At 45.4% G+C, this 23,072-nt stretch overlaps 1 protein-coding gene across 1 annotated transcript in view; it reads left to right on the forward strand.

Annotated features, from left to right (window-relative positions):
* The window catches only part of LOC135385232 (venom metalloproteinase antarease TserMP_A-like), a 165,065-nt gene that overhangs the window by 136,313 nt on the left and 5,680 nt on the right, over nt 1–23,072 (forward strand). The window contains exon 15 of the mRNA XM_064614428.1: nt 2,710–2,832. Within this exon, the coding sequence (XP_064470498.1) occupies nt 2,710–2,832 (123 nt within the window). The remainder of the gene's footprint in view (nt 1–2,709; nt 2,833–23,072) is intronic.

Genomic DNA, 23,072 nt, shown 5'->3' on the forward strand with positions numbered 1-23,072 from the left:
TTATTACGAGGAAGACGTGAACCGCAAATTTTCATGTTTTTTTTCTTTCCTCCTCTAAATACTACAGCTTACTTTGCTTAAATGGCAGTGCAGGGTATCGTTAAAGCGGCATGTTACTTTGTCCAGCTCGATTGTGATCGTCTTATGTTTAATAAAGAACAGTAACAGCGCAGGGCACATTTTATTTCGTTTCTTGGTGTTTAATAGAGCGTTGCCACGACCCCGTTCGCAGCGTACACCGAACTCAGCTCCGCTTGCACTCATGACATTGGGATCGCTGACACTTCAAAAACCGAGCTTTACCTCTACGACATCGTCCGGCAGAATTACAATTCTGGGTGTTAATCTTTTCTCCATCCCAATTTGTTCATAACTGGAGGTGTACGGCTCTTTGTGGGAATTCGCGTCAGTGCATGATGCCACATAAGTAATGGTCATCCCTTTTTTCCCACTCTGGCGCAAGAATGATATCATTGGGGACAGTGATTGGTTCTTAAAGCATAATTGGCAAATGTTCTGGTTTGAGAGTGCAATAGTGGGAACCAGTAGAAAAGAGCAGGTTACATGCTTCAGGTTAAAGTAGTTGCTAAACGTCACGATCTTCCGCGTTGGTCTTTTCACCAAAATACTACTCGCTTAAAATACGGTATTCTTAGTATAAAGTACTCAAAATGTTCAAACGTCATCACCGCCATTTCGAGCTCGACATGTTTGAAACTGTAATGAAACACGTTGGTTCATAATGAAATGTACGACGAAAATTAACACAAATAGGGGGGGGGGGGTTACTTAAAAGCGGAACATGAACTGAAGTTATAGGCTACTTATAAGACAGTGAGAAACTAGTGTAGTTGCTAATTGCTGATGGGAGCCATGGAAGCTCCAGGCATAACGAGGACAACTTATGTCTGTGTCCCCGTAATGCTTGCGCGTCCATGTTTCCGATTAATAAAGATAAGAAGTTGCTTAAATAGCTATCCGTTTCCAAACGCGTTGCGTTTCGTATTAACAAGACGTTTAAACGCTTCTCCTTGACAAACTGTTTAAACGGAAACGTTTTAAACGAAAATCGGAAAAAAACGTGTTAGAAACCCTAGCCCTAATTCATATCACTTTTTTTAGATGAAATCAATTGCAATGTAGCACATGCTGAAGGGCACTCCTTAGGAGGGCATTAGCAAACTCCTAAGACAATGTCTTAGTTAACTTTCCATAATTAACTTTTTAATTATAAAAACTACGAAGTTGTCCCAGTGAGCATCTGTTCCTTTCGGTCGCCTGGTATCGTAGCCGTTTTCAGAACAAAAAATCGTTAGGTGGATCGTCCGCAAAAAATTCGTGAAGGAACACGTTTTTTCTTTATTTTGTTCATTGCGCATCTTCGCAGACGCGTATTTCCGTCATCCCCAATGGGAGAGGGCGAAAGAGCACACTATCGCTTCTTGCGTCCTCGAAAAAGATCGAAAGAAAACAGAAAATGCAACACAAGATAAGGGCAGCTCCCATAGAGTCATTCGATACATTTTTGTTGGTTTCCGCAAGTTAAAGCTCATCTTCGACGCATGAGGCGGCACTGTGCTCCTTCACCCCCTTACGTTGGGGATGAAGAAAATACGCCTCTCCGAAGATGCCCAATGAACAGAATAAAGAAAAAACGGTGTTCCTTCATGAATTTTTTGCGGACGATCTAGCGAACGGATTTTGGAATTTGTAGATAAAGTATGATTCCGGTTGTTCTGGGGATCGGCCACTAGTGAAGTTTGTTTGAAGAATAATAATGAAACGTCTTGAATTGAATGGCGTATTAACGTATGGCGTATTGAACGTATTAAGTGAAGAAAAGTAGCCGAAGCTCGTTGGCTGCACGTGGAAGATGTGTTTATAAGTCCCTTATAACCCTTGTAAGGGTCTTATGAACATATGCTCTACGTGCAGCCGAAGAGCTTCGGCACCTTTCTTATATATACAGGTTGTCCCCACTAAATGCGAACATATTTTTGATAATATATATATATATATATATATCGCTTTCTCCGAGATTATATCAATTGCAATGTAGCATATGCTAAAGGGCACTCCACAAGAGGGCATTAGCAAGCTGAAAAAAGGCAATGTTTTAATTAACTTTCAGTAAATAGCTTTTTAATTATAGAAGCTGCGAAGTTGTCCCGATGAGATCAAGTGGACCCTTTCCTCACCTGATACCGGAGCCGTAGCAACTCATTTGAATTTTCATTTAAATAATGCGCGCCTCCCACTCATTCACACGGTGCGCAGTCTGTAGGTGGTATCCGACAGATACTTGTAAAAAAGAACGTTCTTCAATTGATGCACCCGTTCGCGAATTATTTAGCCCGGGGATTTAACTGAGACACCCTGTATATCAATAGTTTGCATAACTACTCACGGGCGTCCGGACTGTTCTTTTCTCGCCTGAGCGCTGCCCTCTCGCTCTTCCGCTTACAGGGTGACATCACGCTGCCGGAGCATCTGTAGCTGCGGCGGCAGAGCTAATTTTTAAAAGTCGATCATTTAATTTTTAAGCATTTTTGGGACACACAAAAAATAGCCAAGTAGATCGTACGCATTGCCGAACATAGTGATATTGGTTTTATAGGTAGGTTTTCCGATACGACCGTCCGTTTAAAGGGACCACATGCTCGCATTCTTCTATAAGGTAAATATTAACCACTGAAACATTCATTGCAGAGTGTCGACGCGAGATCACGCTGCGACATGAGGTGCTGCAGAACTCTTTGGAACGGCCTTGGATTGGAGTGTGTGACTACAAGTGCTCTCGATGGATCCACATGCAATGCTGCCAAAGGACATGTAACGTTCCATTGCTCGCATTATCTCTGATGTTATGTGTCATGTCTTACTTAAACAACCGTATTTTCTTTTAATTTATACACATTGGCATAGGATAGCTGATGCTGTGCCCGGTTAAAATACTTTTTTAAAATTCCGTGCTAGCGCCGCGAAGCAGCTATGGCTATGAGTGGCGTACATACGTGGACGGAATAAGAGAGGACAGCAGGGTTAGTGTGCGTCCTGGGCTCAAAAGCCTTCTGTGAGGGTCCACTTCGGATGCCTTTACAATTGTTTCATCCCATAGAGGGAAGCAATCTGTGCATTCTTCCAAATGTTTTGCAATTTCAGAGTTTGAAGTTTTATTTTTTACTTTTAATGGACGCTCTCTCAAACGATCATTTAAGCAACGTTTTGTCTGGCCAATATAACAGAAGCCACAAGCTAGGGGGATTTGTTAAACAACGTTTGAAGAACAGGGGACAAATTTATTCCGGTGATTCTTGCAAATAACTTCAGGTTTGGCGAAAGGCGTGAGGCGGTCAAGACGGAAGTTGTTCTTGAAAACGAGGTTGACTTGAAACTTCTTCGGAACGGCTAACAAGTTGTGAGACGCTTTGTGAAAGTACGATAAAACCATATGTTTGGGGACAGAGGGCTTAGTTTCAGGCGAACCAGGAAGCAAGGTGTTTAACAAAACCACCACCACCACCAAGTAACCTGTGACCACCCCCAGCACCAGCACCAGCACTGTGACACCAGCACCAAGTAACATGTGATGGGAGTAACCAGCATCATTCAAACGGAGAAGCTGACTTTCCACAGAGGGAATGATATGATGACAACAAGATTTTTTACGGCATTTCATAGGATACCTGTGACCAAACCCCGTTTTACAGTTTTAGAATGACAACTTGAAGCGGGCAAAGTTCGTTTAGCTTGAGATTTGCCGTAAGAACAACAAAGAGCGGGTTGTAACAAAAGCCTGATATCAAGAAACTGAAGCACGCCAACAGTGGGGAACTCACTGGTGAACACAAGCTCTGGGGCCGCGGACACAACTACATTTTTACATTGATCAATAACACTCTCATTGGTGGAAATGAAAACCAGATCATCTACAAACCTTTTTACAATGACATCATTTGAAGACAGAGAGGATATAAAGGATAATACAGCGCTGTCAATTACAATCAGGTAAATCTCCGAAAGAACAGGCACGATGCTCGAACCAATACAGATACCAGTTTTTTGGGTGTACAGATGCCCGTCAATACTTATGGCAGTTGATCTCAGATAAACTTCTAATAAGCGCAAAAATTCAGTCACAGATATATCAACTTTCGATTGAAAGCGCACCAAGTTATCTTCGAGAAATCTGCGTATTCTAATCAACAACACATTCTCTTAGTGTTGAATAGTATAGATCCTTGATGTCTCAGGAAAAAGCAAAGCATTTCTTTCCATGAAACAATTGTAAATCCGAAATAAGTTGTTCAGAATTTTTCAAAGTTAAACCGCAAGGGACAAAAATAGAGAAAAACCCATTTTGCAAAAAGGTCGAAACAATTTTTTGCCAGGTTTGATTCTCATTGATTACGATTCTAAGCGGCATGTCCACCTTGTGATTCTTGAGCAGGAACTTTACAGCGAAAGTTCCACGAGAAGCAGAGCGTATACAGTTACATAGGCCAGTCAGATTATTGTCAAGAATAATAGAACAAATCGTTTTCTTGATCTTGTCTAAAGCATGGTTATACAGTTCCAAACGTTTGCAACAGCTGCCGACCTCTTAGATGCAAAAACACTTTCAGGTAGAACAGCGAATTTTGCACACATATCAGTTTGCAACAGACATAAGTTCTCCTCAGACAAATCATTACGAACTAACTTAACAGGAGAGCGATTACGGTTTACGGGACGGTTGTTGGAACCCAGAGTGTGCGGAATGTGGTGTACTGCCTGAGTAATGAAAGACGAGGATAGGGAGGGATCAGTTATGACAGACGAAACCTTATAAATGCAAGCAGCTACATCTAAACGGGAGGGAGTCAAGTTTAAACAAAACTTAGGGCCCTTTGATAAAATCGTACAAGTAGGGTTTACAAAGCACGAAGGCGGCGCTTCTTTCGGACTTGGCTGATGAGCAGGCGCCGGACGGAAGATCTCAATGCAGCAAACTTGCAGGAGAAGGCAAAATTGCATAGGGCGGTCCACTGAGCAAACACGACGGTATGACAAAAGTTTGGCCCCAGAAGCAGTGCCCATAGGGAAGGGTGCCCATAGCCTGAATCATGTCCATCAAAGTATTTGCGATAGCTCCGTCACTGTGGACTTCACGAGCGAACGCCATAAAATGATCCATGTGCGCGATTATGTCCCCTCGATTTTCTTTCATCCTTAGAGTGTCTGAACAAATGTAAAACCTAAGGGGCATTATTTGCGCTTGCAAAATAGCAATCATATTGCGGCAGTGATTTATTAAATATTGTCGCAAATCCTCTACTCTCTGGTCGTGAACAGATGCCAATAGCACGAACGCTTCGACGATACCTCGAAATGTGCTGTCAGTTTGAAAGAAAGGCAGGAAGGGAATGTCCACAGAGGGATGTGATCGCTCGACGTGTGCACACAATGTGCCTTGTAAAATGTCTGGAGAAGATGGTGAATTCTCTTCCAATGGCTCATCGTCCTCGATATCATGAGGATAAAAAAAGCAGTACATGCATCTGGGCACTGAAAAGAAAGAAGAAACACTAAGAAGACGTGCACCACAGAGCGTGGATGAAAAATACTTACTTTTGAAGCGAGCTCCGCACACTCCCGAAGCGATGCGAGGACTGCGGCCTCTTTACACATCCTCCCGAGTTATATAGCGCAACCTCGCTGCATGCACGAACATGTACAGGTGCGGGGAGTCGTCATTGCCTAAAAATAACCTGCTCTGCATGTTCAAGGTCGCAGCTTGCCCTTGGCTTTATATAATGCTCCCTCCGCCTACGCCATTGCCGCACCTGAGCGCAAAGTTCGCTCTCATCACATGTCATTCCGATATGCAAGTTGCTTCTATGAGCAGGCACACAACCATCCCTTTTTTGTTCACAGTGGCTCTGCAATTTCAATAATATTACTGAAAAGAAACAAATTGCATTGAAATGCAGATTCATCTCAGACAGGAATTTCTACACTCAGCATTAAGTCCACAGATACCCGCATTTCTGCTCGAATAGCAAAATAGCTATGACTTCAAAAATAAACACATGCTAACAAACTAGCATCAACTGACAAAACATACCCATTTCTGCTATCAGATAATGCTTGCATAGTGCTACATCCACAGTCGCGGTCGGCTGGGGACCGCAGAGCGACCTTGAGCCTTCCCCGAAACTCCCGGTTACAGGGAGCATCGGAAGGGTCGTCTTGCGTTTTTCGGCTGTCCGCGCTGTAAACTTTCCCCTGTTATGTGTCTGTGACACATGAACCTGGGGAGCTATTCTCGTCAAAGTAAGCTACCTGCTTACTTTACACGTCACGAGCTGTTGGGCTGAGCCACCGCGACAAGCTCCGCCTGAACGATCCGCCCATTTCTAGGGACATTTATCCCCAGCGCATACACAGCGTGTAGAGCATCACAGCTTAGACCTACAGTGGGGCTGTGTACCGGATTTAAATAGGTTGTATGGGAAAAAAGGAGAAACAATAGTACATCGGTTTAAACGTGCAGGAATAATTATGACGTCCTGATATTATAGTTGCTATGGAATATTTCTCATGAACGGAGCTCTGGCTGTTTTGACGTGACATGTTTGACGGCGGGCTGCCGCCGCCGCTGTCTTTTTTACAGTCAAAAAGTGGCGCCACACCCAATACCGTGCTTCTATGAAAAACATTGCTCGTTGAAGTTGTCCCCTCGCTGTCCCTAGATTTTCCCTAGCTCACGGGATCATGTTAAGAGGTACGTCATTTTGACGTAGGCAGTGACGTAGTATCCTACTTTTTGCGCTGAAAAGTAAGCACCGAAAAGAGGGTGATTACTTTGAACGGGGACGGCGTTAACGATGAGAATGGCGTACATGCCTCGGACTATGACTTTTATTTGACTCCACATACGTTTCCACGACGGCGGAAATGGCGCATAGTGCATAAATATTTGCATTTCGTTGGAAGAATGCCCGGCGTCGGGAACTTGGCGCCCCCATCGCCCGGCAGCAGCCGCAGTAGCCCCCTCCTGCACCAACGGTTGGGTCGCCGCAGGAGGGAGACCCCCACGTATAGCTGTGCGTGGCTTTCCCGTGTCTGGGGAAAGGGGGATCCTGGCGGTTGAGTGGACCCGGAGGTTGTTTAGGACCCTTCGGGGCCCCTCCGGGAAAGCAACACACCGCTTTGGCCCCTGCTTCCCATAGTCGGGTGGTCCTGGAAGGCCCGGCCAGGATTATTCAGCTAGTTGCCATCTCTCTTTTCATCACCTTCCCTTTTCTCTCCTTCTCGCTCTCCATTTCTCCCTTCACCTTCTTTGGCGGCTAGGGTCAACCTTGGGCAGTTCTTTCTATCTCCTAGAAACTGCACTTGGGTATCGTGCAGTGGCAAGTGCTAGCATGCGTAGCATGTTCCCTTGTTGGGGTCGATGGTGGCTGGCACACCATCTGCACCGAATGTACAACCATCTTTTATGGATTCCAATCAATTCCCTCCCTTAAGACATGATCGGCCTCGAAAGAGGGGCCGCAACGAGGTTCAAGCCATGCATCTCTTTGAGAAAAACAAAGAACCATGGTACCCGAAAATCCTGATAATGAAGTCTGATGATGAAACAAAGTCACTTGATAAGGTATCTCCCTTCATCGTGGCTAAATCTCTTGAACACGTGATTGGAAAAACATACAAGGCCAAAAAGTTGAGAAGTGGAGAAATCCAGATCGAGGTTGAGACCAGTCAGCAGAGTTCGGGTTTGTTGTCGATGAGGCTGGTTGGTGAGATCCCGATCTCAGTGACAGCACACCGCACTTTGAATACAGTAAAGGGGGTAATCTCCTGTGATGAGCTACTTTTGTGCTCCGAATCGGAGATCGAAGAGGGTTTGAGAGATCAGGGTGTCGTGAGCGCAAAGCGGATTGTTATTCGTAGGGACAACAAAGAGATCCCCACCAGACATCTTGTTCTTTCATTCCAACTGCACAGTCTTCCCTCCGAGTTGAAAGCAGGCTATGTAAACTGCCCTGTCCGCCACTACATACCCAACCCACGCAGATGTTTCAAGTGCCAGCGTTTTGGGCACCATTCGCAAGTGTGTCGTGGGCACCTAGTCTGCCCAAAGTGTGCCGGCGATGGGAAGGAACACACACCAGAATCTTGCAGAAACAGTTTTTGTTGTTCTAACTGCCACGGCAATCACCCGGCCTACTCAAGAAGTTGCCCAAAATTCCAGGACGAAAAAGAAATCTTGAAAATAAAAACAGAACAAAATGTGAGCTACAAGGCAGCTAGAGCACAGTTGGACTTCCGGAAAAAAGGAAAAAGTTTCGCTGAGTCGGTGCAAAGGGGAGTGGCACCGCTCAGTGTATCCGTGGGGACCCAGACTCTGGGGCCTCCACTCCACACTCCCCCCAAAAAACATGAGGATGCGCAAGTGTCGCGTTCCTCCTCCCTGACCAACGTGCCAACTGGTCAGGAAGAGGTGTCCACGGCCTCCTCTAAGGTCGATGGCACACCGTCAGTTTGGGACGGGGTCGTAAAAGCCCCTTCCCAAAAAGGCACCCAAAGTATGGAGGTCGACGATGACGACTGCATGTCGCAGAAGTCATCGTCGAGCCTTCCCAGCATTCCTTCACAAGGGAAGGAAAAACGAGAAAAAGGACGAGGAAGGGGTTTCAAAGGGAATGAACAACAGAAACAACCCCCGCGAAGGGTCCAACCCCCCTAAATGGTACAAGTCTTTTCTAGTCGGTTTCACCAAGTGCTGCACTTTCTTTTCCTCCTTTTTAGTGTGACCGTTATGAACCACTTTCTCCAGTGGAACTGCCGTGGTTTACTTTCTAACTTAGACGACATTAACGATCTCTTCGACAAGTACAATGCAGCATGTTTCTGCCTCCAAGAAACATATTTGAACACACACACACCAAATCCAATTCGTAGACACAATCTATTTCGAAGAGATCGAATAGACGCCACTCGCGCATCTGGCGGTGTGGCTATCGTCACACGAGGAACTGTTCCGTCCAAAGAGGTCCACTTGGTTACAGATTTGGAAGCCGTAGCCGTGCAGATGTGTCTGGACAGAATTGTCACCATCTGCTCGGTCTATTTGCCACCATCAGGAAGTTTTGCACAGAGGGATATAGAACACTTAATCAGCCAACTTCCAACTCCATTTATACTCTTAGGCGACTTTAATGCCCACAATCTGCTTTGGGGCAGTGCAAGAAGCGACAGCCGAGGGAAAATGTTGGAAAGGGTCTTGTTATCAACCTCCATCTGTCTTTTAAATACAGGAGCACCGACGTACGTCCACTGTTCAAGTCAGTCTTTCTCGGTCTTAGATTTATCTCTTTGCAGTCCATCTCTATATCAAGATTTAGAATGGAGCGTGGAAGAAAGCCCACTTGGTAGTGATCACTTTCCAGTGGTCCTGAAATATATGTGTGCAGTCAATAGTCTAACAGCATGCCCTCCTAGATGGAAGTTCCAACATGCCGACTGGAATGCTTTCTCCAAAAAATGTGACCTGTCGTTAATCCCTGTGGAGAGGATGACGATTGAAGAGGCCAACAATGTAATTACCAACGTCATCCTCGATGCAGCAACACAATCCATCCCCCAGACTTCCGGTCGTCTACCGAAACGACCGAAGCCATGGTGGAACAGCGAGTGCAAGGAAACTCGTAAACTTCAAAATCGTGCGTGGGGTACATTTCGGAGGTACCCCACATCACAAAATCTTCTTTTGTTTAAAAAGGCGAGAGCCAAGGCCAGATGGACGCGGAAACAAGCAAAGCGGTCATCTTGGCACAACTTCGTGTCTTCCCTATCTCACAGTACCCCATCCAAAGTGGTGTGGGACAGACTTGGCAAAATCAGAGGAGAACACCGCAGTTATACAATCCCTCTTTTAGAAGTAAATGGGCAGGTGTGCGGAAGCCTACAAGAACAGGCGGATGCGCTCGGACAACATTTTGAACGCATCTCTGATTCATCCCATTACAGTCCCGAATTTCTTAGAGTAAAAACAAACGCTGAGAAACGAAAAATTCCAATGAGTGGTGGCGATGAGTACGTATACAATCAGCCGTTCACGATGGTGGAGCTTCAGCGATGTCTATTCGCTGCTAAAGCCACTGCCCCGGGCCCAGACAGAGTAACCTATTCCATGCTGTGCCACCTGTCTGATGACTCTAAAAAAATGTTGCTCCTTTTCTTTAACCGCATTTGGGCAGAGGGAACACTACCATTATTATGGAAGACTGCGACTGTCATTCCCCTTCTCAAGCCAAAAAAGGAAGCATCCAATCCAGCCAGTTACAGACCTATCGCCCTTACGAGTTGTATTGGGAAGACGTTTGAGCGAATGGTCAATAACCGGCTGGTTCATCATCTGGAACAAAATAACTGCCTTTCTGAATTTCAATGTGGTTTTCGAATGGGGTGCTCCACTATGGATCACCTTGTTCGGCTAGAAACCACTATCCGTGAAGCCTTCGTCAGAAGACAACATTGCTTATCCGTTTTCTTTGATTTAGAGAAAGCGTATGACACCGCGTGGCGACACGGTATTCTGCAGGATCTTTACTCTTTTGGCGTGAAGGGCAGACTCCTTAAATGCATTTCAAACTTCCTCCAGCACAGATCCTTCAGAGTGCGACTGGGAACCACTCTATCCCGCCCCTTCGTACAAGAGAATGGTGTCCCGCAGGGATCCGTTCTCAGTGTTGTCTTATTTATTGTGAAAATCAACTCAGTGACCAATGTCATCCCACCCTCCATATCTTTCTCCTTGTACGTGGATGACATTCAAATATCTTGTTGCTCCACGAACCTGTCAATATGCGAACGACAGATGCAGGTGGCCATCAACAATATGGCCAAGTGGTCTTCATCAAATGGATTTAAATTTTCAGCTGAGAAAACTGTGTGTGTCCATTTCTCTAGGATTAGAGGACTGTTTTCACCACCTACACTCCAGCTTAACCGACAAGATATCCTTGTTCAACCAGAAGCCAAATTTCTTGGCATCACTTTTGATTCAAAGCTGACCTTCAGGGCTCATGTCCAAAACCTAAAGATAAAGTGTGTCAAGTCACTAAACATTCTAAAAATCATTTCTCACAGATCTTGGGGTGCAGACCAGGAAACACTGCACCAAGTGTATACTGCATGTATTCGCTCGAAACTTGATTACGGGTCCTTTGTCTACGGCTCTGCTCGCGAGTCGGTGTTGAAAGCCCTGGACCCTGTCCATCACCAGGGGCTCAGGCTTGTGCTTGGCGCCTTCCGAACGTCCCCAGTACAGAGTCTGTATGTTGAATCGAAGGAATGCTCCTTGCAAAGACGGCGTTCTTACCTCGGTACGTCGTACGCACTTAGAATACGTAGCCTACCCCAAAATCCTGCCTCAACTTGCGTCAAGCACGCACGTTTTAAACAGCTGTTTATTAACAAGCCCTCTGTTGTCCCTCCATTCTCTTTACGAATTGCATCAGAGTTTGATTGTCATGGTTTCTCATCCTGTGACCTACAAGTTGTAGAGTGTAGCAGGAAGATCCCACCCTGGGAACCACCTCCAAGATATGACACTTCCTTGGCAAAATACAAGAAACAAGACACTGCTTCATCAGTACTCCAAGAAGAGTTTGCACACTTGAAAGACAGTTTTGATAACCATACTGAGATTTACACAGACGGGTCGAAGTCTAGTGCAGGTGTGAGTTGTGCCATGATTTGTGGCACGCACACAAGGTCTCATCGTATAAAAACCTCTGCATCGATTTTCACTGCCGAGGTTTACGCCATCATCTTGGCGCTCAACTACATCCTTCAAAATTCCATAAAGTCTTCGGTTGTATATACAGACTCCTTGAGCTCCATTAATGCAATCTGTAATCAGCACATAACAAAAAACTTTCTTGTGCAGCGAGCAAGATCCTTAGCCAGTTCGATAAAAACAAAGGGCTACTCTCTCATCCTATGCTGGGTGCCCAGCCATGTAGGCATCAAAGGAAATGAGTTGGCAGATCAAGCAGCTGCAGCTGCTCTCCAAAATAACATCACACCTTTTGATATGTCCGTACAAGACATGAGATTGACACTCAAGAAATCACTGCACAGAATGTGGCAATCATTTTGGAACACACAAACAAATAACAAGCTCCACTTAATTAAACCTCAAATTCAGGATACAGGAGACCGGCTGGAAAACCGCCTGTTGTGTACTTTACGAGCAAGGTTACGTATAGGCCATACGTACCTTACACACGGGTTCTTACTTCGGGGAGAGGAGCCACCTCAGTGTGCGCACTGTGGTCAGCTCCTGTCTGTTGTACACATACTCATCGCATGCACACATCATGAAATCCATCGCAAACATCACTTCAATGTATTTTATAAATACTTCTTACCTCTTCACCCAGCCCTATTGCTTGGTGACGAGGCTCTCGTCCCTTTTACAAGCGTCTTTGATTTCCTGAGAGACGTTGGCGTTATTAGCCTTCTGTAGTCTTACACGTATACACTCATCTTTTATTAGTCATCGTGTTTACTCTTAAATAATCATAACATCACCAATGTCTCAATCATACCTCAGTTTATGGCGCATTATGATCTTTGTTGTCAATGCGCCATTAAACTCCCAATCATCATCATCATCATCGTTGGAAGAATGATCGGACGATGCTCATTGCCGTGGTTCGTGCTTCACCACAATGCACCGCTCTCCGATACAGAGTCGTTCGTCATATCGACGATTGAAGCGATGACGTCTATTATTAAACTAGTAAAAGTCTGTCCCTTACACAGACAGAATTAAGAATAATGTAGTGGTCGTTTCGTGCTACTTTCTCACACGACTCATTACATGAGGGGGGGGGGGGGGGGGCGTTGTCGGGGTTGTGGACAATGAAAGATACGAATGCAAGGCGAAGACAACGCAATCAGTGTCACTTAATAACAAATGGCGGCGCAGAGGCGTTGCGCGTAAACAAGAAATGACATAAGAAACTGTAGGGGGATAGTAATCTTTTCGCGCCACTCCGCGGGTTCAAAATCTTGGGCATGCACGAGCGCGACCTCACTGTTTACTTGTTCGCTATCTCGCTCACAACGCGATCGCTACACACGACCCAAGCAGCACAACGTACTGAAAGTCGAGTGCAATAGGGGTGGACGGTATGTGTCTTATCAATGTTCTTTAGTTGCACGGGCCTGTTCAAGGCCTTCCACCTACCCGTCCACCCCTATTGCACTCGACTTTCAGTACATTGTGCTGCTTGGGGATTGTTTTCCTATTTTTACCCCGTGGAAGTTTTTTAGATATTACTATCAAGCAAGTGAACTTGTCATGACCACTTTTCTCCGCATTCCTCCAACCTTCTCTTTCAAGTTGTAGTCTTCCGTTTCCGGGGAGACAATCTAAGGGCGGTATCATGATGATCGTATCGTGAAAACACACACACAGCAGCAAGGCTGGACGATCAAATGCTCGACTATTGGCTAATGGCGCATGAAAACCATTCCCAATGACATTCCCATTATTCACGCCTTCTTTATTCGGCGACCAATAACCTCCTTGCAAAGAAAGTAAGCAGGTAGCTTACTTTGACGAGAATAGCTCCCCAGGGCTGTAGTTTTTGGTCTTGTCCGGTCTGCTTCGCTGTTTACTTGTTTTACTTATTGTTTTTTCAGCTCCCTCAGCTAGCTAAGTGTCTTCGATTGTGTTTTTGCTTTTGTATTTCCCTTTCTCCCTCCCTTTCTACTGGTATATATACGGCATGTTGTATGGCTACTCTTTAACTTGATGAAGTGCAGGCTCTGCGCGAAAACCTTGTTCATCTTAATTGTAATAAAGTGTTCCTACCCGTTTTACCTTTCCTCAGTGTGATCACAGTTAATTGGACTTTGGCGTTGCTTTTTACTTTGTATTGTATAGACATCTTTTATATGAGAAAGCAAGTAGAATTCCGTAGAAATTTGCATATTAACATGTGCCTTTTGATGACAGATGAAAGTCACTGAAAAGGTTAGCCAGCTTTAGGACTGGAACCCTCATCTTCTGGATTGCCGTTCAACTCCAAGGGTTCATTGTTCAAGTCCCTTTTTTTCTGACTGGGAAAGCTCGCGAGATAAGTTGCGACAGGTGTCATTTCCGAATAACGGAGGGGAAGGTGGTGTAAAACAGATACGAACGAAATCATCAAATTATCATGGAAAGAGGACCAAGCAGCGTCATGCCAGTACTGCGTATGCAAAATGTCAGCGGAATTCACCGTATGGGCACCGTGCGCTAGAGTTTTCTGTCGACTACAGCGGCACCTCGAGGGGAAACGCGGCGTAATGCCCTGGTACCAGCAGCGTCTAGCAGTGCTGTGCTAGTTTTTCCGTTCGAAAAGAGCGATTTATTTGAAGTTACCTGCATAAAAAGTCAAAGAAGAAGATAAAATGAATTGGGGACTCATGTTCTAGAGAAAGAGTGAAGTCATTCTATGTGGTAATTTGCCACGACAACCAAGTTAATGTGAAAGAGAGGCAACTTGCCGTGAAGTTTTCGTCCTTCTCGCTGTATCGACCCGCCGGTCACGTATTTGAGAGAGCGCTTTCACGGCAGTCCGTCCAACTCCCTACTCAATCCGTTGTTTCTAACAAATTTCGTGCATTTGGTATACAGGGTGTCCCAGAGGTCATTGAATTATAATAAAAACTACGCCACCTAGAATCATGCGGTCAGCAATTGTTCTTATTAGATTTTTGCCACCTCCTGCTGTGAATGTCATGTATCGTAAAATTAATTATGTAAATATTTGCGAACTGAACTCGGAACTTTGCCAAGTAAAGGTCCCTTTTTACCCCACCAACATGAAGAGCCTGCCGAATTTACTCAGATTCATGATAATTGACGGTGATATTCACCAGCTATCCCATCGGAAAAAAATACCCGAACATCATGCTTTTCAGAGCACCGAACCATAACGCGCGATGACTTTTTGAGCGCAATCGCCAGTCCAACGAAAGGAGGTTCGAAACTCAGCCCACAGAGTGATAGTTAAAAATGTAAAAATGAAAAAATGAAATTGGGAGAGGGAAACTGTTCCCAGCGAAAGCCGGACGCGATAAGCCTTGACTGTGACTCTTTCATCGATGTTGTGGTGGGCTGGGTTCCCAACCTCATTTCGTCGGACTGACAACGATTGCCCTGAAAAACTCGTCCCCCGCTAGTCCCGTACAGCATGATGTCCGGCTATTTTTTCTGACGGGATAGCTCCTGAATATCCCTGTTAATTATCATTAATTTGAGTAAATTATGGGCACGCTCTTCACATTGTTGGGGTAAAAAGGTGATATTTACTTGGCAAATTTCCTACTACAGTTCGCAAAAATTTACATAATTAAACTTACGTTACACGACACACACATCAGGAGGTGGCGAAAACCTGGTAAGAACATATGCCGTTGACCGCATGATTCCAGGTGGGGGTAGTTTTTTTTTATTGTACAGGATGTTAAACCAAAGTCCCCCGCTGAATAATTCGTGAATAGGTGGCGCCATCGAAGAGATTTCTTTTTGGTAAAAATCCTCGAGACATCGCACATGAACTCAGTAGTGAGCGGCTCATTTGAATACGCTCACTAATTAAAAACTTCCTAACCTTTAAATTTTACTTCGCACGCTTACCGAACCTCTGTTTTAGGCATCAGGACCTTCAGCAAAACATATTGCAAGGAAAAAAAAAACGCGTCGACACTTAGTGGTATTTCCGAGTAATTAATTGGTTTCGGTTTACATATTTTTTGCGCGGAGCACTGCGCCAATGCGCTCTTTGGATCAGCAACCCGGCTATGAATTTCGTGTTCATCCGCTTAGTTGACACACGGGGATGACGGAAAATAAGGAACAGCCGCAAGACCGCAGGAGACGCTTTTGTGTTCCTTCTCCTTCTCCACAGGCTCCGCCTCCCGTTTTCAACAAATTGGGCGAGAACGTTGTCATTCGCTATAATGGTTGGCTAGGAGCGTGCTATGTAGTGTAATTAATTGTTAAGAGTGTACCCACTACTTCACAGCGCTCGCGGCGCATTCGTCATCATTCATGATAAGAGCACGCTTTCTCACATGTCCCATATCCCGATGTCCCCCAAGGATCTTTACCAAAAAGAAATTTCTTCGATGGCGCCAAATGTTCACGGCTTATTCAGTCAGGGGATTTTCGTGAAACACCCGGTATTATAAAAAAAAAAACTTGAATTATATAATTCAATGACACGTTTTCTGGGACACCCTGTATTTGTCAGTGACCAGTTGAGCATCACGCTGCGGACTTATAGCACAGCACCTTGCGTGAAACAACTGCGAAATACACCAATGAATGACCAATGAATATAGTGGGCTTGGCTTAAAATAAGGTCTGCTATGTACCAGACAGTATTTATCCCTTTCACTGGGACCCTAATTTTGCGGCGTGTCGGCAGAGACTGGCTTTTGGAAGCCGCGCGGGCTTAACGCGATCCGTTGAAACCACCTCGGAGCGCCCGTTGATGAGGAGGGTGAAGGATTTCGGACGGCGACTTTGGACGAGGCAGGGACCGTCGTATGGGTTCTGCAGGGGCTGCCGATGGCCGTCGTGGCGTACGAAGACATGTGTCGTGGTTGCCAGGTCGGGGTGCACAAAGACGCGACGATCGGATGAGGGTCCGTAAGACGGCGCCCGCAGGGTGGCACAGAATGAAGAGAGCCGGGTGGCAAAATCTTGCGGGTCGGGCAGGGGCTGAGTTGCGCCGGGAGCAAAGAATTCACCGGGGAGGCGAAGGGGGCCGCCGTACAGCAAATCTGCTGCGGAAACACCGCAGTCTTTGATGGCGCTGCGGATACCAAGCAGAACCAGGGGCAAGTGCTCGGACCAACGTTTCGGAAACTCCGAGGTCTTCAGGGCTGCCTTGAGCTGTCTATGGAGCCTCTCTACGAGCCCGTTAGAGCAGGGATGATATGCAGTGGTGAGACAGTGCTGGGCTCCCAGGAATCTGCATACCGCGGCGAAAAGGCGGGAAGTAAATTGGCGACCGCGGTCAGTGGTGATAGTGGCTGGCGCACCGAACCGGGATACCCATGTGGTGAGAAATGCACCACAGACAGTAGCGGCGGTAATGTCGGGAATGGGGTAGGCTTCTGGCCATCGGGAAAACCGGTCAACACATGTTAGAAGGAAGGTGTTACCCGAAGGAGGTGGAAGGGGACCGACGAGGTCGATGTGTATGTACCGGAAACGGGCTTCGGGTACGGGGAAGGCAGCGGAGGGCGACGACGTGTGACGGTGCACTTTGGCTCGTTGGCATGCAAGACACGTGCGGGTCCAGTGACGTACGTCCTTCTGCATGCTGGGCCACAGGAAACGGGTGGAGATAAGACGCTGCGTGGCGCGTATACCGGGGTGGACGAGGCAGTGGAACGCGTCGAAGACCTGGCGTCTAAAGGCCTGAGTCCGGGTCACCAGAGATGTGGAAGCCTGAGTAAACGAGTCCACACTAGACTCCGACAGAAGGGGAAAACAGTGTTTACTGCGCGGTGCCACTTCGGCACTGCCCGAAAGGAACAGACAGCTCGAGAGAGAAAAAGCATTCCTCGAGGATCGTGACTATCGTTAGATGGCGGTGGCGCTACACTATATACGCCTATGCGAAGGCCGCTATAGCCGTTCTTTGGCACTAATAAAAGGTTATTATTACCATTACATATCAGTTTTCAAACATAAAAATACATTATTTTCATTCTGAAACAATCTTGATTGAGTGACTCATTTTTAATATTATGACCGTGTGTCAAATGGAGCCACAAAGGGCTAAAAGGGCGCTTCCCGCCTTGAGCAACCTCTGTGTGAGATATGTGTAGAATGAAGCAAGATAGGGAACAAGTTGACTAAGCAAACTTCAGAGTGCATCATTACGTTAACGGATTATGCATGAGAAAGAAACGAAAAAGATTTTTTCCGCAATCTTCATGATATATATTCCAATTTGTTGTTGACCGTATTATTCATGTGAATTCTTCAGTGCGAGATTTCCATCCTCATAGTGCAGGTGCTGGACGCAGCTGACCCCCAATTTGTCGTCGATAATTGGTAGTCCCTTCCAAATAAATATGCACTTCACTTCACGTAAATACTACACGCTTGTATGTGCTACAAACAATGTTCTACATCCAAAAAGCTTTTCCCTCGCATACATTTTACGTGTTTCGTATTGCAGAGCAGATGCCCTTTCTACAAACCACTTCCACACAAGCAGTCTCACGGGTTAGTGAGGCCAAAGCCCTATAGCCGACATATAAGATTCGGGAGACCACCCGTACGCTCCAAAGCTACATACGGGAAGGCGCCGATAGGGCGTCAGTACCAGACAGTTACGCACGAAATCGCCACGAGTGTCGCTGTCGATCAAACGAGCGCAGCGCCCTCCAGTTAGTGCACGGTGCCCATATGCCGCCAATGTCTTCTTGTGGATATGACATTGAATCACCGATCATAATTAGTGATAGATGGCACACTATATCCGTGAGGTTCGCACCTTGAGAACGCACGGCACTGTCAAGTGACTGTAGGGCACACGGCTGTCTAAAATCAGCACTCCGTGGTTTATCGTACCTCAAATCTCCAGGTGTTGCAAGACTATTTGTTTCGAGTAATAAACACGTGCAGCACATAGTCCTCCTTTAAATACACTATTGGCAAAACACTTTCAAGCTCAACAAAGGTAATATGGGAGGACGAGGCACTGACAGGCGATTTTAGCTAACCGTGTCCCCAAAAGTACAAGCACTTGTCGAATTGTTGGGCTGTTACTGATATTACTGCCGTAGTTTCTGCTGCGGGTCGTAAGGTAAACTCACACATAAGTTTTTCTTTTTTTTCTTTTTTTTTTGAGGCGGCGTCGACTCGGAGGAGACTCGAATAGGCGGACGCAAAGCGTTTGTTGTCGCTTGTCGAGAACCGCTTTGTGCTGCAGCTGTTTTGCGCGGATCTCCAAACACGTTCCATGCAGCCAAATGGAGCACTCGCGGGGTGGCGGGAGCAGCTTTCTTAGGCGCCGATGGTCCTCACAACACAACAGCAATACCGCGCGGGGATCTTTTCTTCTTTTTGTATGTGTTTGATGTGACATTATAAGTGAATTCATCGTCACTAAAAGTTGTCTCGCTTCATCTGCAGGTCCTTCTCTGCATATATATTAACATTGTGTCACGCCTGTCGTTGCAACGACTAAGGATGGAACCAGAAATGCTACACAATATAAATTTGAACAAATAGCGCCACAAGTGGCCGTGCAATCTTTAAGTAGCAGGGCCATTCCAGCCAAAACAAGCCAGAGGTGTAGCTCGACCCCCTTAGATTTCGCTGAAAAACAAAAATGTGTGCTTTCCTTAGGGGTATGTATGTAGGACATAGATTTTTTTCTCAAGATTTTGTTTTTTTGAGCACTGGGGGTGCATCGAACTTTGCCCAAACATGAAAAAGCGTTGTCCGTTACGTGTGCCCCTCTGACACACACAAACAGGATGTCTGCGCTTTCTTTGTCTGCTGTTAGACGGGAAGGGGCCATCTAGCTTCCCAAAGAGCATATGGAACGAGAAGAAATCCGGTGACGTCATAAGGGCTCAAGAACGGAGCGCGTTTTGGGCCAGCTTTACGATATTTTTTTTACAGGTTAGCCTTCTCTCAGGAGCCCGATATTATTTATACTCATAAACTACTGTATGGAGGTTCGCTTTACGTAAAAATTCGGAGCTGACCTGTGTTCATTGCTTAACTAAGCAATCGAGAATATCGATCATTCGTCAAAAATGACACATTTTAGATAAGAGATAAACTGATGTTCTGAGGCTGGAACAACATAGAAGGGACAGATACAAACAAAGCCTCAAATTGCCTAAGAAATCAACGATGAAAGATTTCTCTTTTTCTTTTTCTTTCATCTTTCACATTTTAGATGGCATTTTCACATACCTGAGGTCGTCTGGGAAGTGAAGAAAGTCGTGCCATTTGGAGGACAGACCCTCTCCTATAACATATTGAAAATGTACAGGTGTATTTTTCCTTAGACGAGAAAAAAATATTTTTTTTCCTTACCATACAGCGGTTGCAGCTCGTGAGGTCGTCTAGGAAATAAAAAGTGATACCTTTGTGTCCCTCCTTTGAAAAGAGACCCTCTCCTTTACGATTTCGAAAATCTGTAGATGGATTTGTTCATACGCGAGAGAAAAAATTCGTCAGCACACTTGCATACCGTCTGTAAGGTACCATTATCACCCATTGGACGAATTTCGTGTTCTGCTGTTCTGCGAAGTTCTACGAACTTAACACTCACAGTTGCTGCTTCGTAACAGATTCGTTGTCATTTCTGGTTGTTCTAACGTACCTGAAGCCGCCTAGGATGTGGAAAAATCGCACTATTTCACGAAGAGATTATCTCCTATAATATATTACAAATTCGGTGGCGTATTTACTTTTAAACGAAAAAAAAAAAACTTCGTCAACGCATTTTAGCATCCGCTTGCCGCGGTGCCATTATCATCATTTTTCTACCACTGTTTGCTGTGGATCTTACTGTCCAGCTGACCATAGCTATTGGCTGAGAGCACATCCGAACGCGACGTAACAGTCTCTGAAATTTTCTGAGTTTTCCTCAGACGCTGCTAGACATATGTCGGCACAGTTCCCTTAGAAGTCGGCTCCGCGACATACATTTCCCCAGCGTGTTAGATGTGACATTGCGCACCTCTGTGTGGTCGCTAACGGCGAGCTCATTCAGCAGCTTCACCACCAGCAAAAGTAATTGGAAACCATTTGTTATGATCTCGCGCGCATTTCTCCCACAACAACAGAAATGCCAGATGATTATGCCAAGGCGCTAGACGGACTAAGTCCCAGTATTATCGTAGTACGCATGCGCGTATACGAAGAGGGGAGTCAAGTCCTGTAGATCACATGAACAAAATACAGAGACCGACACTGAAGATTTGGAGACCCACGCTGAGGTACCTGAGGAAGCGTGGACGTCCACGCGAAAGCTTGTACAAATCAAACTTAAACAAAAATCTTCGGTGTCGTTTTCTGTATTTAATACGCATGCGCTGAGACTGTCGGCTGAGACTGAGACGGCCGGTCTGAAGGAGTTCGAAAGGCGAACAGTCATTTTTTTTCAGAACTCGAAAGGGCTGATAGGATAGACAACTTATGCTGAGTGAGTAATATACAAATGATACCGTTTTGTATTTTATATCGCTTTTATATTAAACTATACAACTTGATAAAAACGTCCATTTCTAGTGCCGTTTTGCAAGTGATTTTGTCAACCGTCATCTTTCAGGGTGCAACAGGAGAACAAGATACGGGGTTCAAACCCCGTGATCTTACTTTTACATATGCATATTACATAATCAGCTTAGGATATCTTTATTATAATCGTTATATCAAATGATATTAAGCCCTTAACTTGATGAAACTCGCCATTTGGCCATTTCGAGGGCCGTTTTGGAAGCGATTTCGTCAAATGCATCATCTCATGGTGCAACAGGGGAAGATACGGGCTTCTAACCCCGTGATCTTACTTTGACATATACATATTTCAAAATCAGCTTAGGGCATCTTTAATATTTGTATTATTTTTGTATCCAATGATATTAATCCCCTAAGTTGAAGAAATTGGCCATTTCGCCATTTCGAGTGCCGGTTTGGAAGCGATCTTATTAAAGGTGGTCTCTCATGGTGCAACAGGGGAGCAAGATACGGAGTTCAAACACCGTGATCCTACTTTTACATATACATAGTTCATAATCAGCTTAGGGCATCTTTAATATTATTTTATATCAAATGATATCAATCTCCGAAGTTTACGAAATTGCCCATTTGGCCATTTCGAGTGCCGGTTTGGAAGCGATTTTGTCAAACGCGACCTCTCAGGTTGCAACAGGGGAGCAAAATACGGGGTTCAAACCCCGTAATCTGACTTTCACATACACACATTACAAAATCCGCTTAGGACATTTTTAATATTATTGTTATATCAAATGATATTAAGCCCCGAAGGTGACGAAATTTGCTATTTGGCCATTTCGAGTGCCGGTTTCGAAGCGATTTTGTAAAACGCGACCTCTCAGGGTGCAAAAGGGGAAAATGGTACGGGGCTCAAACTCCGAAATCTGGATTTCATGTACACATTCTGTAAAACCAGCTTAAGAAATTTTTTATTGAGCTGATATGAAGCCCCAAATTTGATAGCATTTTATTACTTTCTTTTTTCTGCCTTCGCGAGTGTGGTTTTTGGAAGCAGTTTCTTCTAATGCGACCTCTCCATGTACAGGGGAAACAGGTACACCCTGGCACCACGATTAAAGGGGCTTCGCACGTTTTAAAGAGCTCGATCTGCTGCCGAACGTTGCCGTAGCCTCTGTTACAATCCCAGCACAAGCCGTTCATAGTATCTTTTTGGCACCATGATACAAATCAGTTGAGCCATTGTAAAGGGTGCTGCTGCCGCCTTTTCCAAATTTTGCGGTGGTTTCCGATGCAATCACAGGAGAGGGGCATAACATAAGCCGTCGCGTCTTTATATGTGTGTAAAATGTCTGCCACCACGATTAAAGGGGTTTTTGTCCGTTTTAAAGGTCTCTGCTGTAGCCTTTTATGGAGTTGGCGGCCGTATCCGTTATAGTAATTCCAGTAGAATGGCAATAGCATAAGCCGTTGCGAATACGTATGTGACTTTGGAACTATGATACAAGGGGCATCGACCGTTTTAAAGGGCTCTGCTGCGGCTATTTTGCGGTAGCCTCTGTTACAATAGCACAGCTCTGGCATAGCACAGGCCATTGATGACATGTCATTGGCAGCATGATACAAGGGGTCTCGCCCGTTTTGAAGGGCTAGTCTGCATCTTTTTCCGATATTTGCGGTCGCCTGTGTTATGATCTCGGTAGAATGACATAGTATAAGTTGTTGATATGTCTTTGGCAGCATGACACAAGGGGTTTTGTTCGTTTAAGAGGGCTCTGCTGCCACGTTTTCCGAATTT

This window comes from Ornithodoros turicata, chromosome 1, assembly GCF_037126465.1.
Source record: "Ornithodoros turicata isolate Travis chromosome 1, ASM3712646v1, whole genome shotgun sequence".
NCBI classification, from domain to species: Eukaryota; Metazoa; Arthropoda; class Arachnida; order Ixodida; family Argasidae; genus Ornithodoros; species Ornithodoros turicata.